General features: G+C 37.6%; 1 protein-coding gene across 3 annotated transcripts in view; it reads right to left on the reverse strand.

The window, feature by feature from the left end:
* Positions 1-10,509: 10,509 nt before the first annotated feature.
* The window catches only part of phkb (phosphorylase kinase, beta), a 144,442-nt gene continuing 140,093 nt past the window's right edge, over positions 10,510-14,858 (reverse strand). For all 3 annotated transcript variants that reach the window (XM_034201272.1, XM_034201271.1, XM_034201273.1), the window contains 3 exons: positions 13,717-13,824; positions 12,907-13,047; positions 10,510-12,169 (listed from right to left, as the gene is read on the reverse strand). In XM_034201272.1, the coding sequence (XP_034057163.1) occupies positions 12,032-12,169; positions 12,907-13,047; positions 13,717-13,824 (387 nt within the window). In that variant the 3' untranslated portion in view covers positions 10,510-12,031. The remainder of the gene's footprint in view (positions 12,170-12,906; positions 13,048-13,716; positions 13,825-14,858) is intronic.

Below are 14,858 nucleotides of genomic sequence, written 5' to 3' on the forward strand. Positions count from 1 at the left end.
TACATTTTGTGTGTTGTATTTTTGTATGTAGGTAGGCTATGTATAAACCTTGAACATAGGTGTAAATAAACATATATGCACATATAGGCTAAACTTATATGCGCATATATGTGAAACTTATATGCGCATATATGTTTTACATATATGTGCATATAAGTGCAACCTATATGTGCAACCTATATGTGCATAATGTGCAACCTATATGTGCATATATACACTGCACCCATATATGTACATATATGTGTGTGCATATATGGATATACATGTACATATATGTTCAGAGACATATATGTAGCGGTCCAATTTCAGATATGTCACATATATGTTAAACATATATGTGACATATATTAAAAATATATAGGTTCATATATATTCCTTCCATGTGGGTAGTCCCACAGTGAGAACATGTACACTGTTACAGGAACACTTCTGACAAAATATAAAAATAAGATTAGTAGAATTAGTAACATTCTTGAATATCATTTGTAATATGGACTTGATAGCTATACACATTATACCGTGCTAACAATGCTAAGCACTACACTTATTTCCCAGAAAAAAGCCAGCATCCAACATTTTTAATCCATGTGCTATATCCTATATCAGTTCCTATAGCTTGTGTTTTTGGTTCAACATGGTATACTTTTAAAGGTATAATAAACATATTTTTAAATGTTAAAGTTCAAAACTACTTTGTTATGCAGTTCTATAAAGTACTGAAGCTTCAGAGAATACATTTGTTATTATTATCCATGGTCTTTAGTCATGTGGACGTCAGGATATTGGAGATTAAGTTACACTATGGGAAATGTTCTCCCATAAGGTATTGCATGTGAGAGAAGAAGAGTCATAAAGGCCTCGGACAAACATTTACAGACCAGTGCAATTCATTCTTAGTCATCACCCATAATCCTCTGCTAGCAATCTGCCTGTCCAGGATAAAGGTAACAGTGGCCACACACACACACACACACACACACACACACACACACACACACACACACACACACACACACACACACACACACACACACACACACACACACACACACACACACACACACACACACACACACACACACACACACACACACACGCACACACACTCTTAGGGGAATAGGATTATGGCAAATTAAAAACGTGTGATCAACTCAGTCTTTTGAGGCCTTTCATCTGATGAACAGTGAGAAGTGTAATCCACTTTCAAACATTTTATTATTGAAGGATTTATTCACCTTTAAAGCTTCCCAGTGATGGGAGGATATGTCATTTATAGTCATCTTTGATTTGTTTATACTTTATTTCAACATATGAAAAAAACAGTACCATGTTTGCCTCTGAAATGTAATGTAGTAGTACAAAGTAACATACAATGGAAAAACTCAAGTAAAGTACAACTTCCTAAAATATGTACTTAAGTGCAGTACATGATTATATGTTGAGTTACATTATACCTCTGCTTACAAGTGAATAACTTGAGCTTTTGTTTTAATTGGCAACTCAGCAACAGTCATATACTTTTTTTTCTATAAAGAATGTGTCATTTTTTTCTAAATGTGTGTCCATGTTGATTAGCCAACATTTTAGTTTGATGAGTCAAAATACAATACTTCAATCTATGAACCAGTACTGGTTATCCATCTGTGTCCATGTGTTGCTGTCTATCCTCCTCTTCTGGCTAGCTTTGGTATTGCTTGGAGGTAAATCCTAGAATACAAACTATGGCTATATTTGTGTGGTACTTGATTGTAAACCATGAAGATAAAAACATCCATGCTGTATAATATTGATCTCTAAGAGGTATATGTGTGTCTTCATCTGCAGTATCAAATGTCAGGTCAGCTGCAGAAACACACATTGTGCATGGTATGTCTCAGGCATTTGGTGGATGATCTGAATCTAGATTAAAAAAAACAGTGAGAACACATTTTAAATTCACTTTGCCAACATTAAAAGAAAAAAAGAAATTCAGAGTCTTTGTACTTGTATAATATTTATGTTAGAGGAATATTTGTGGATGAGAGAATAATAATAGGTAACAGATTTATGTTGTCAAAGTTCAGTTAAATATTCCAAAGTGCATATATGCATACAAAATGTGAAAAACAGTATTTATGACATGTCTACTATATTGAATAGCAAGCCTTTGTGCTTGACGTCTTTATATTTGACTTAGTTATATCCTTATTTTTCCCCCGCTGTCACAGCTTGACTTAGCTTCTCCACAGGGATTGGTGCAAAGTTATGATATCTCATCTTAAACACAAATATGGAATGTGACAGACCTAGAAGCAGATCCAGACAGATGGGTGAACTGACAGGCAGAGATAAAGATGATGTGGATTAGAAAGGAAGTGAAGAGAAAAGAGCTATGATCAGCCGACAGTGTTGGTCAAGCACCAACATGACACCAGCAGATGTGTCGCAGTTTGAAGCGGCACGTCACCCTCCTGGTGGGCGTTGTGGAAGACAGATAGCTCGGCTGACAGCCCGCCCTGCCCCAGGCCGATTCTGATTTATGGGGAAGACTTAGGCTACTGCGTGGCAGAGGCGGTGGGAAAATGGGGTCTGTCTCGCGCTGTGTGGACAATACATGACTCTACTACGAAAGAAAACATCAATATTTCAAGTATTTTTATCCAGATACTAACCATTTCCGTCTTAGCATTAGTGAAGTTGTTTCAAATGGTCTATAGTTGTTTTCTTTGAAATATAGGCCTACTTAAAGCAAATATGCATTATGTAGCCTACATTATGTCTTTAGCAACATTTCCAATTTCTTTAGAGAAAAAGAAAATCAGAACACCGAATACAAATATTTCCTCTCGTTTTGGCAGTGCACAAGGTTTGATCTTTGTACTTAGCCATATTGTTTTATCCCACTATGGCCCTTTCTCATTTCTCTAACTCCCCTCCTCGACTCCGCTCCTCGACTCCTATCCTCGAGACTTAGTCCCGCCCACAGGAGATGCGAGCCGAGGAGGGGAACTGAGGAGAGAGGAGGGGAAGCACTAGGCAGCAAACTCCTCTCCTCTGAGCGGTCATTTTAAAGAGACGTCCATTAATGATGACAGGAGGCACATCAGCCTCTGATGTCTGATGGACAGATGTGTTCATGACGACTTAGGCTATATATTTACTTTTAATTCATTGGCAGTGCGGTATAATGAGATAATAACAGCTAGATGCGGGGACACACACACACACACACACACACACACACACACACACACACACACACATATATATATATGTATATATTTATATAAATATATACAATTTCAGAATGAAATAGAGCACTCTCATAATAACGTAACACTATCAGAGACTGGATATATCCCCCCCTCTCTGGTCGCTACAATGAGGAAAATAAATTACGGGCCAAACGTTTTATTTACAAGTATTAAAAGTAAGCAGAGGACACCAAACCAACTGAGACCTGTCTGTCCGCTGCATCTACGCACACACTGTACCACACACACTTAAACCACACACACGCACCTACCAGCCTAACAACCGTTGTGTATTTTATTATGTGAAGCACTAAATGGTTTTAGAAAAATATGGACTCTTTGTTTGTAGATATCTACTAAACTACAGCAAATAAAGAGAGTAGGCCTGTTATACTGAGTGATATATATTTTACACACTGCTCTGCTTTCTGCACGGACCTCACAGCTGTTCTCTCTGGAAACATCGCGTCGCGATGAAAGCAGTTAATAAAATAATATCCAGGGGATGCATGCATAGCTGTCATTGGCTGAAATAAGTCCGGCCGTGCGTCAATCTTATTGTATCTTTAAAAAATGTTTAACTTGTGTAATGTTTGACACTGCTGCTGAAACAAAATCATTTCTGTCATCTATTGATCTACTGTATCTTTCTATCTATCTATCTATCTATAGGGCTGTTTACCTCCAAAATGCTCCACTTTGTACACTAACCAATTGAAAGAAAACTGAAACTGTCAAACAACAGTTGTGAAATAAAAAACATCTATATAGGCTACCTAGTGAGGGATATTGAATACAATTGATGTTGCAAAAGCACACCATTTCAAAAGAGGAGTTTAATCCGACGGGCTTTCAGGATACTTCTTTGATAAATTCAGCAGAATTAAAAAAATTAAACTAATTAAAGTAGTGTGACAACTTATCCGCTGATATTGACAAAGCAATAACTAAAAAATAATCTCTGAAACGCCTTTTGATTGGACCCACTAACATGAATGGGTTTATAAGCATTACATCTACTATTAATGGATTCTTATTTTTAGGAATACATAAAAGCAATGTAATTAATAAACCTCAAAAAGAGTATTAGTATATAGCAGCAATTCAACATTCAACAAAGCCTCGAAAAATATTGTCCTCCTCCATGTCTCAGGGATTTGATTAAGTCTCTTCCCTCAATTACTCAAAAAGGAGGCCATGTTTTCAGGCTTCTGTCAGGCTTAAAAATGCACTTATGTCCCACACTCCCTTTTTCTGTCTGTCAACCTCCTGCGGTGCAGGGTTTCTCTCTGGCAAGGTCAGGGGCTGTGGTACTCCCCCCGGTCTCTTTGCAGATGTCCCATCATCTTCAGTCTGGACCCACTGCTGCTGCTGCTGCTGAGATACACACACTGCAGGAGGTTGGACATGAATGTCCTTCACATCCTCCCCCCCTTTCTTGTTCTCATTTCCTGCTCTCACTCTTTTAAATGTTCCGTCAGCTTGTATCGTTCTCCTGTCATACTGCAAGTCTGCCACCTTCTCTAACATTTCCTCATCCTCACAATTCTTCTTCTATGTCCTCCTCCTAAACATCTTTCTCCACCTTCCTTCCTCTCCTCCTCTGTAAATGTGCGGAGAGCATTACCCTTTGCATTTGTCTGGCCTTGGGCTTTTGAGAAGATTACATTTCCCAAGGTGTTTGGATATTCATACAGTCACCTCCTTCCAGACAGGGGAGTGTGTGAAAGGGAGGATCTGTTCAGCCTGTCGTTAATCTCACACAATTCCCTTTACATAACGGATACATTATGAATGGTGAAATAGTAACATTTGACATTTTAATCTTAAAGGCTAGCCAATGTATGTATGCCTTTGATGTAAAAGTTGGTTCGAAATCCTACAATGGTTTTCCTTATTTTAGTACAATATAATAGTGTAATTTTGTATGTAGCTTTGCAAGGGATGACATCTTTATAGTAAAAATAACCAGCAATGATAAGAATGTATGTTATTTGTATGCACAAAACATCAATACATGAGCTGATTAAAGTGACAGCCAGACCATTGATTTTCTCCTCTTAGTAGCTATGGATTATGTAAGGAAATATAATGCATCAGACTGAGCTATTGTATCATTGAGGCCTGGCCTGTATGTTGGGCATTATTGGCAAGTGTTAAGTGCTTTTGATACATTTGCCCATATTCTACACAGCATCAGTCAGTGTGTTTGTGAAAAATAGCATCGAAGTGGCACTACAATTGTTTCCTCTTAATCGAATTGAAACGCACTAGAGCAGGTTTGTTAAGGAAAACATAACATATCGTGCAACCAATTTACTAAACCAGATCATTGGTAACGGAAACATGGACAAATTGTCACTGTTGGCCCCTATCTACAATACTGTTTGAAGTCCCTTCAAACACCATTACATGTCACATCTACTGCATATGAAGACATGTCACCATCACACGTGACTTAGTTACATTACATACATTTACCTAGCTATATATCCCATCTTGACTCATCTGTCTAAGACCATCAGTTGTGCTCTACCATTATTGGTTAATTAAGAGGAGTCTGGGTGAGGAATGGTTAATGCTGAAGCTAAACCTGCAAACATAAAGACCAAACAAACTTCTCGAAATGCAAAATATCAAAAACTTGCAAAGGGTAAAAAGAAACAGCTAACTGTGCTATTTCAATCAGGTCAAATTTGGCACAAAACCTACCTTGTGGCTCATTGCAAAAACGGTCTAATTTAATACATCAAGTCAGAGGCAACATTTATATGTGGTTATTTCTATTGATAATTGCAATCAGATGTGCTGTAATATCATTTGCGCAATATATTTTATGAAACGGACCTTAAGAAAGGGCAGATAGCAGTCGCAAGGGATGCCCAATCCATGGTAGCATCAGTGGGCGCCATCCATTCTTTGTTAAATGTAGCTCTACAAAGTCAAATACTTTTATTGTCTCATGTCGACAGCATTAGTTTAGCCACGATTAAAGTTAGAGACAATATGGCTTAACATTCAAGGGCTGTTGGTGTGTTTGTGTGCCTGCATCTGCCATCTCTAATATAGGATGCTGATAGATGTGTGTCACCTTGGCTCTCTCGATGACAGATGCTGAGTTATGAGGCCATAGCAGCACCAGCATGTTATAACACAAGATAAACTGTTTCGAGAACCACGATGCACCGCTGTCCTGCTGCCCTTCAGATTACAATCTGCTCCTCGATTGCACATACTATTAACATAATGTTATCTTTGGTTGCAGTTGTAAATTCTATTTTATAATTGCAGTATATATTAGTATATTTTGAAACTAAGGGTATTTAGGGATGTAACGATATATCGAATATCGTGATATCGCGGCAAATAAATGTCTCAATACCGTCGTGAGACTGACAAAATATACCGCGATTTTTAAAAAAAATTAAAAAAATTAATTTTTTTAAACCTTTATTCAACCAGATGGTCCCATTGAGATCATCGATCTCTTTTTCAAGGGAGACCTGTCCAACATGGCAGCAAGTAGGTTACAACATGAACATAAAACAACAGATAACAATAAAGGAAATCGTATTTACAGGGCTACATGTACATACCTAGAGACATTGACAAGTACCAACAGTATATTTATATCTCGCTCTGTCAATAAGCCTCACCTTGTTGGCAAAAACTGTATTGTTTTTTAAGTGGTGGAGAGACAATGCACAGTTTGACCCACTGCTGTCACCCATGGCCAAAGCATATCTCTCTGTCCCAGCAACATCAGTACCAAGCAAGAGAGTTTTTTCCACAGCAGGGGATATTGTAAACGCCAAAACATCCCAGCTTCTACCTGGAAATGTGGACATGCTCATATTCCTAAAAGATAACCTTGATGATGCTGAGTGAGTGAGTGAGTGAGTGAGTGAGTGAGTGAGTGAGTGAGTGAGTGAGTGAGTGAGTGAGTGAGTGAGTGAGTGAGTGAGTGAGTTTGAGTTGAGTTACTTAAAAAACTAAAGTGAAACTTGATTTATTCTATTGCAGGGTCTGATTATTATATTGTTGACACTTTAAAATACTACTATCCTATTAAAATGCTGTACAAATCAGATTTATTATTTAATAAAGAAAAACAATTCAAGTAAAAGAAAATAAAAAAAAGATATCGTACCGTGGACTTTTTATCGCGATATTATCGTACTGTGAGTTTTTGGTATCGTTACATCCCTAGATTTAACATTTCTGCAACTGCAACAGAGATCTTATGGATTAAAAGCAGCCTTTGCAAAGCTCAAAGGTGTTAAAAAAACGTCCACCATTCTTATGCCCAAAAAATGATAATGCATTGAGTATGCTTGCCAAGAACCTCAAGTAATGTATATAGTGATGGTTGTGCAAAATGCTTTTGACTTGCGGAAGGGAAATGTACAAAAAGTTGTTGGGTTTTTCCAATCTTTAAATCTTTCAGTGTGTTTTTGGTTTACATACAACCTTAGTTGCCTTTAAACTTAAGGTACTTAACTCCAACCTCTAGTGCCAATATTGGTTGCAATAAACCATGATGGAGATGGCCTGAATGCTGAACTCAATGCTTTAAACCCTAGTCAACAAACCAATGGGTGATGTCTTAGTGACAACGTCAACTTTTAATATACGGTCTGTGGCTGTCTACGATCATTTGGTATTTCAACCTGATGACAGAGCAAGATAAAAGTTGGTCACCAAAGATATAAAAACTTATCCTGAGTGAACACATTTCATGACAATTGAACTAAGTGCCAGAATAAAAGTCAGGATCCTCAACATCCTCAAAAATCCTCTTCCTGAAGACCAGAAGGTTCTGTTCAAAATGTCATAGCAACCTACCCAATGTATCTTGACATATTTCAGTCCAGACTTAAGTGATGGAACTAACATGGCCACAAGAACAATGGGATTTGTCCGAAAGTCCCACCTATCATCAATGAATGATGTAATACGATTTATGACAACCACCTGTAGATCGGCTGCATAATTCCGAAGCAGTTGGCTGCCTGCAGACTAAACACATTATAATGGTGTTTTATCTACCGTCTGGCAGTCACTCACATCTCACAGTCAGATAACGGCGAGGGAGGAGGCAGCAGATGTCCTGCTGTATTTTAGCAGGAGGTGTCATAGAGATGCAGACGAAGGAAGGCTGTGCGCGCCCCCGTGGGAGAAACGATATAGCACATGGAATGAGTGTTTCATCTGTGATTATGCTCCCTATCTGTTATCTTAATGTTGACAAAATGCTTCCAGAGAAATATATGGTAACAGTGTCAAGGGATGTGTGTATATATGATGTGAGTTAGTGTGTAGGAAAAGAAGAGAAAAAAAAGAAGATATATTAATAATATTCCTACATTTGCCATTGACTTATCTATCACTGCAGTACTTAAATCTTGCCTCTTACTTTACTGGTTCACTGACTAAACACACTTGGGTTTTAAGGACTTCTTATCTTCTCTTTTCCACACAATTTTGTACATGTGTATCGCCCGATTATATTATCTCTAATCTAATTGTATCTAGTAATAACTCATAACTCATTTAATTTTCAAAGTCTTGACATTCTGTAAGGCCACTGATCTGTGTGCAGCTTTCTGTTGATCTCTAATGTTCTTTGTTTCTTCTCCATTCAGTCAAACAGCAGGCCTCCTGCCAGCTCCCACCTGGTTGTTTATCTCCCATCTGACAAGACGAAACCACTGTGGCCACTCACCTAGTGTGCCCTTTGGATAGACAATAACAAAGCAATGTGAAGCCGAGGTGGAACCTGAGCTGTTTCCTGAGTGGAATTATGTACGGTTCATTCATTACGGTTGGCAGTACAGAGAACATTTATTATTTCTTTAAGGATTGAAAAGTATGAAGGATATTTTGTGAAGCAGAAATCACCTTTTCATCCATTAACAGATATAAACCACATATTGCAGATTTGAAAGGTGCAAAAGCAAATGTTGGGGGTGTAATGTGGAAACGATATATCGTATAATTTTGAATGAAACAAGAGGTCATGGATAACAATCCACATAATTTATTGTTATGTATGATTTAACATTTAACATTCTTTCTTTTAAACATCTTAAATAGAAAATCCAGCAAAAAAAAGAGATCATATCTTGAACTCTGCTGCTGCCTAGTGGAATAGTGAGGGACTCCATATACAAAGCCAAAAGTAGAGCCATGCTGCACCAAGACAAATATCATGTAGGTCCCTCCATCTGAGATTTGAACTTATAGTAAGTACATTGATATTTTGTTTATATACAATTATAGATATTTATAGATTGTTATGCTTTCAAAATAATAACTTGTTCTACCATCATCGAGCCCCATCAAGGAGGTACCCTCGAGGTGTGATTTCCATTAACCCTAACCTTATATAAACAACCTTACTTTTGGTGCAGATCAAGCTCCCAAAAACAATTAATTCTACAATTCCCGAAATATGACTCATAACATGTTTTTTTCAGGCCTTCTTTGATGTATGGAAAGCCTAAGAAGCAAGTAACACAAATATGGTGGTGATACCAGAGAAAAAAGTCAACATTCTGAGATTAAAGTATGACAGGATAATCATTCTAACTTCATGAATGTTCATTTCCATCTGTGGAAATTTTTTGGAGAAAAACACGTTTTTTTCATCAGGACAATTTTCCCAAGTCTTGTAATATTCGTTTTGGCCACAAGAGGCCATATCAATATAGGATGTATAGTTCATTTGCAAACAAATTAAGCATAAACTATTTATTAAAAAAAATCTTTAAGCAATTTTTAGATGCCTTATTTACTGTTGACAGAAAATAATTTACTTTTGGATTTTTCTTGGTTAGGAAGAGATCTATTCAAAAAGACAGGCAAGATCTCCTCTCAACAGCATGCAAGTTGATTTGAATATATTGAGCGTGAGGCAGAACTCATTTATCTTCTTCCTCTAGCTCTCGCCCACCTCTCTCTGCCAGTCAGTTAGTCAGTCTTGCAGACAGCACTCACTTCCTTGTGATGCAGATTGATAAGGGTTCGGTCTACACAAGTGGGTGTAACTGGTAGGATCCGATACAAGGCCAAACGAACTGCTCTGGGCTCTAACAGTCACGCTCAATTTCTGCTGCAATTTCTGCTGCAATTTCACCCAAGGAACAAGACATTTTGGCTTCATTTTAAGTAATTATATATAAATATTTTATATTCTCATAACTGCAGAACAAAATGGGAAATGTTCCAGAAGCAGCGCCTCACATTCACATATACAAAGTGACACAGAGAGGAATTTTTATCGTTTCCATAATAGCTTTATTCTTTGAAACTACAGTTGAGAGGTAAAAATACCTATTTTGAACGACAAGGGCAATAAATGTACACACACACACACACACACACACACACACACACACACACACACACACACACACACACACACACACACACACACACACACACACACACACACACACACACACACACACACACACAGTGACAATGGGCGTACATCACAGTGAGTATATTCAGAGAGGCACGCTTTAAAATAAGTGAATCTTTTATCAACTTTTTCTAAAGATGACAGCTAGCAGTTTTTGTTGTTGCCGGCATTCAATAAAACAGCATTTTCTAAAAGGACCTCAGTTCTAGGACTTCAGATGAGTCATTGTCATGCAGAGAGAGCCCTACTTTGAAAAACAGGCCTCTTGAAAACTCTTATTTAGACAACAAAATGTGTTATACCATCACGATGGAATGGCAAACAGTAACTATTGTCATGCAGCAGATTGTACATGCGGTAAGGCATTCAACTTAGAAACTCAAGTTAATACAACAAACACCTATCCTCAGCTAAATATACTGTGGATTTCAGCGTAAAACCCAAACATGTTTGCAGTTGTTCTCAAACCCACAGATATATTTAAGATAAAGAATAATGCATGTATTCTGATGTATATTTGTATATCTAGGAGACACATTCGAAAGGCTCCTGGGGGGCATACAGTAGGCTATGCCTCAATTTTGGAAACGCAAACCCTCATGATACAACGTGACCTTGAACCGACAAATTGTTATGGAACAGCTATAGGTTATTGCTGGTGAGTAATAGCTTAAATCCAAGCTAATTGTTCATTTATTTATTGTTCATAGTGCCATTATTATAATACCCGAAAACATTTAGAAAAACAGATACAAAGGAAATAGTTTGTCATCTTTTAAAATATGTTGATTCCCTTAACTACAGAGACTTAGATGAAAAGATTGATGCCACTCTCATGTCTGTATGTTACATTTAAAGCTACAGCCAGCCGCCCGCTAGCTTAACTTAGCATACCCCTTTAGCTTTGGACAGAGCAGGGCTGGCTGGCTCAATTTTTATGGTAAGCTAAATGGACATTTATAAGGAAAGGGCAAGATACCAGTAGACTAATTTGCACACAAAAAGTGTTAAGGTTAAGCAATGTTCTGAGTTAGATAAAGCACAACTACTAGCATACAGGTAAAGGATAAAAAAAACAGCTAGCTATGTTGCATTTGACATTACTAGCTAGCTACCAATGTTAATAAATAACTTCAGCCCCATTAATCAATATTTTTATATTAAACATGACTAGTTGTTGTATTTTAACCTCTCAGATAGAGTATGCTACTGTAAACTACGCTATTTCAGATTGTATTGCTGTTGAAGAAATTCAGGGTGAATTTAGAGTTTATCTTCTTAATACATGTGATGAATACTCAGTACCCCTTGCAGGATCATTTGATGACTACACTCCAGTGGGCTGGACTTAGGGTTAAAAAGCATTGTGAATCTAGCTAACAGTGCACGGGTCATCCTTGCAAGGCTTGAAATCCCCTTGCAGCAGCAAGATCATGACCGCCTTGGTCAGGTAGCTGGAGGTGCCTCTCTTTCCCATTGGTTGTGTGTTGTAGAACGCCTCCATGTCATCCTGGCAGAGGCAGAATAAAAAGGGTTTCAAAAATGGTAAAAATTGCTCATAAACGTTACATTGAAATGCCATAATAAGTCATAATGCATATCTTTAATAGTTGTTTTTTAAAATGAGTTTTTTCTCACACTCAGCCCAAAAGGTTTTCTGGGTTTATTGCTATCTATATTCTGATGGTTTATCTTTTTTTTATTATTTATAACCTGATTAACACAAACAACTTTCTGTCTGTTGATACAATTTTTCTGATTATGGAGCTAGATTTGAAATTCCCTCTTTAAAACCCTTTGACTCGAACATGTCAACAAAATGAAAAAAATATTTTGAACCTGGCCTTTTTCAATTTTCTGTTCTGGAAATGTATTCAAATGAGCACATTTTGAATAAAAAGAATGGCTATTTGCATATTTAAACATCAGATTTGAGAAAACATGTAATGCAAAAAAGAATCAATGTAATGTTAGTAATCATGCGGGGAAGTTGATATCTATTAGTTACAAATATTACAGTATTAACCTTATTAAGGAAGAACAACGGAATTCTGTTTCTATTAGGCTTTGTAATACAATTGAGTTAAGGTGACCCTTTAGTTTAATTATCCGCGTAGGTCTAATACGGGTTTGGGAGCACAGCAATTTAGAAAAGTGATCCAAATAATTGTGTGGCTGACATTCAGGTCGTTTTCAAATGAGAACATTTTATAATATCTGCACCTGCCTAGAGGCAAGCCACTTTACCTTTTTCTCCATGCCTTCAAAGCGGCTGCAATCCTTCTGGTAATCATTAAAGGCTTCCTTCACCAGACCGTCCAGATCCAACTTGTCAGCAAACTCCAGCTCCGGATTCCTCTCCAGAACTACGGACACCACCATCAGCAACTGCTCATGGAGACAACAAAAGGCTGTCACAGACCGGAGAAAGTATTCTCTTTTCTTCACTTTAAAAAAAAAACAAGGAATCCTAAAGTCAATCTTAAAGGGGTCATATTATATTTGTGGAGGTTTTCCCTTTCCAGTAGTGTGTTATATAGGTTGTTGTGCACGTAAATGGTTTGCAAAGGCTAAAATCCCAGTGGGACTTTCTATCCCACACACTCCTATGTTACTTCCGTAACATAGTGACGTCGCTATGTAACACTAGCACTTCTATTGCCTAGCGTTCCAACACAATCTACCTGACAGGCGGGATATCTCTCAGCGGTTAACCAATCACAACACAGCCGGCCAGTTTACCAATCAGAGTAATGAGCTCTGGTTTCAGACAGAGGATTAAAAAGTTTTTGAACATTAAAGCATGTAGAAATTGAACATAATGGGCCCCTTTAAAACATATGGACAGCCAGTAAAGAACATGAAGTCACCTAATATCCTTGCTGCTTGATTGTTAACTAGCTTATGCTGCTAGTGCTTATGCAGAGATATGTGATCAATGCCAGAATAATAAGAGCAAAGTAAATGTCATGTTGAGAATAAATCTATGTAATTAGATGTACGTAAGCTGCAAGTATTTGGTTCCATCTGTGCACTTTGGTGGTGTTTTGTGGTTACCTCTACAATGATTTGTCTGTACTCGGGCAGGACGATGTTCTTCAATGTGTCCTCCACCAGAAGGGAGAAGTTCATCTCATACATCGTCATGTCGGACAAAGTCGGTTGCTGCAGACACAAAAAAAAAGCGATTCAAGTGAGCGTGAAGAGATATGTCAGCTGCTCGATGCTGTAATTTATGATCGTTGTGTGGATGTGACCGGTATAACATTAGCACAGAGCTGTTATAATTATTCTTTTTAATTATTTGGTCCTGATTAAAATGTCACACTGAATCATCTGACTCCATCACTAGGGAGATCATAACACATCAGGTATGGAATAAATCTGCAGATAGAACTTCCTTTCAAAATGAGTGCAAACTTTGCTTTAGACGGCAGTTTTTAATCAAATCTGTCTTAAGCTAAGGTTCAATTTTGCAATTGTGCCCCGATTTCTTCTGTATCATATCCATATAGGTAGAAAAAGGTATTTAGGACTTATCAATAAATGTCTATTAAAGCAAGATCATTTGTGACTTAAAAAGAAAAAAAACCTGGGCCTGTTTGGGATACCTTCGTGCTGTTGTGTCTTGGTTTTCTCAGTGAGTCTATGAACACGATTGTAGGTACGCATCATTAGCTGCTTCATAAGCTGCAAAAGTTACCATGAAAATGTTATGGCCTCAATAAATTGAAAGCCCTATTAATTGTGTCTGCCCCAAGTTTATTGAATGTTTGGAACAAAGTCGTAGTTCAGACAGGCCGACACACATGAAGATGTCCTTATTGGAAGGGCGGACTGTTCAGATAAATGTGAAATTAGTTCAACACAAAAATACTAGTTACTAGTATTAATACTAGTTTAAGGAAAATGTATAGGGAAAGGTAAATATACCAGTAGATGACAAAATGCCACATTTAAAGGTCCCCTATTATATTGTTTTTCATCAATATATTATAGGTCTCAGATATATACAAAACATGTCTCTGAAGTGTTTTGCTCCAAATACCAAACAGATCATGCATTGTAGCATTACCCATAATCCCCTCTGTTTCAGCCCTGTTTCCAAAGTGCTGATTCTCTGTCTGTGACTTTAGATGAAAATAAGGAGCCCCTCCCCACGCCCCTCTGAGAGAGATTTGGTTACAAAGAACACAATG

The sequence above is a fragment of the Gymnodraco acuticeps genome, unplaced genomic scaffold (genome assembly GCF_902827175.1).
Source record: "Gymnodraco acuticeps unplaced genomic scaffold, fGymAcu1.1, whole genome shotgun sequence".
NCBI lineage: Eukaryota > Metazoa > Chordata > Actinopteri > Perciformes > Bathydraconidae > Gymnodraco > Gymnodraco acuticeps.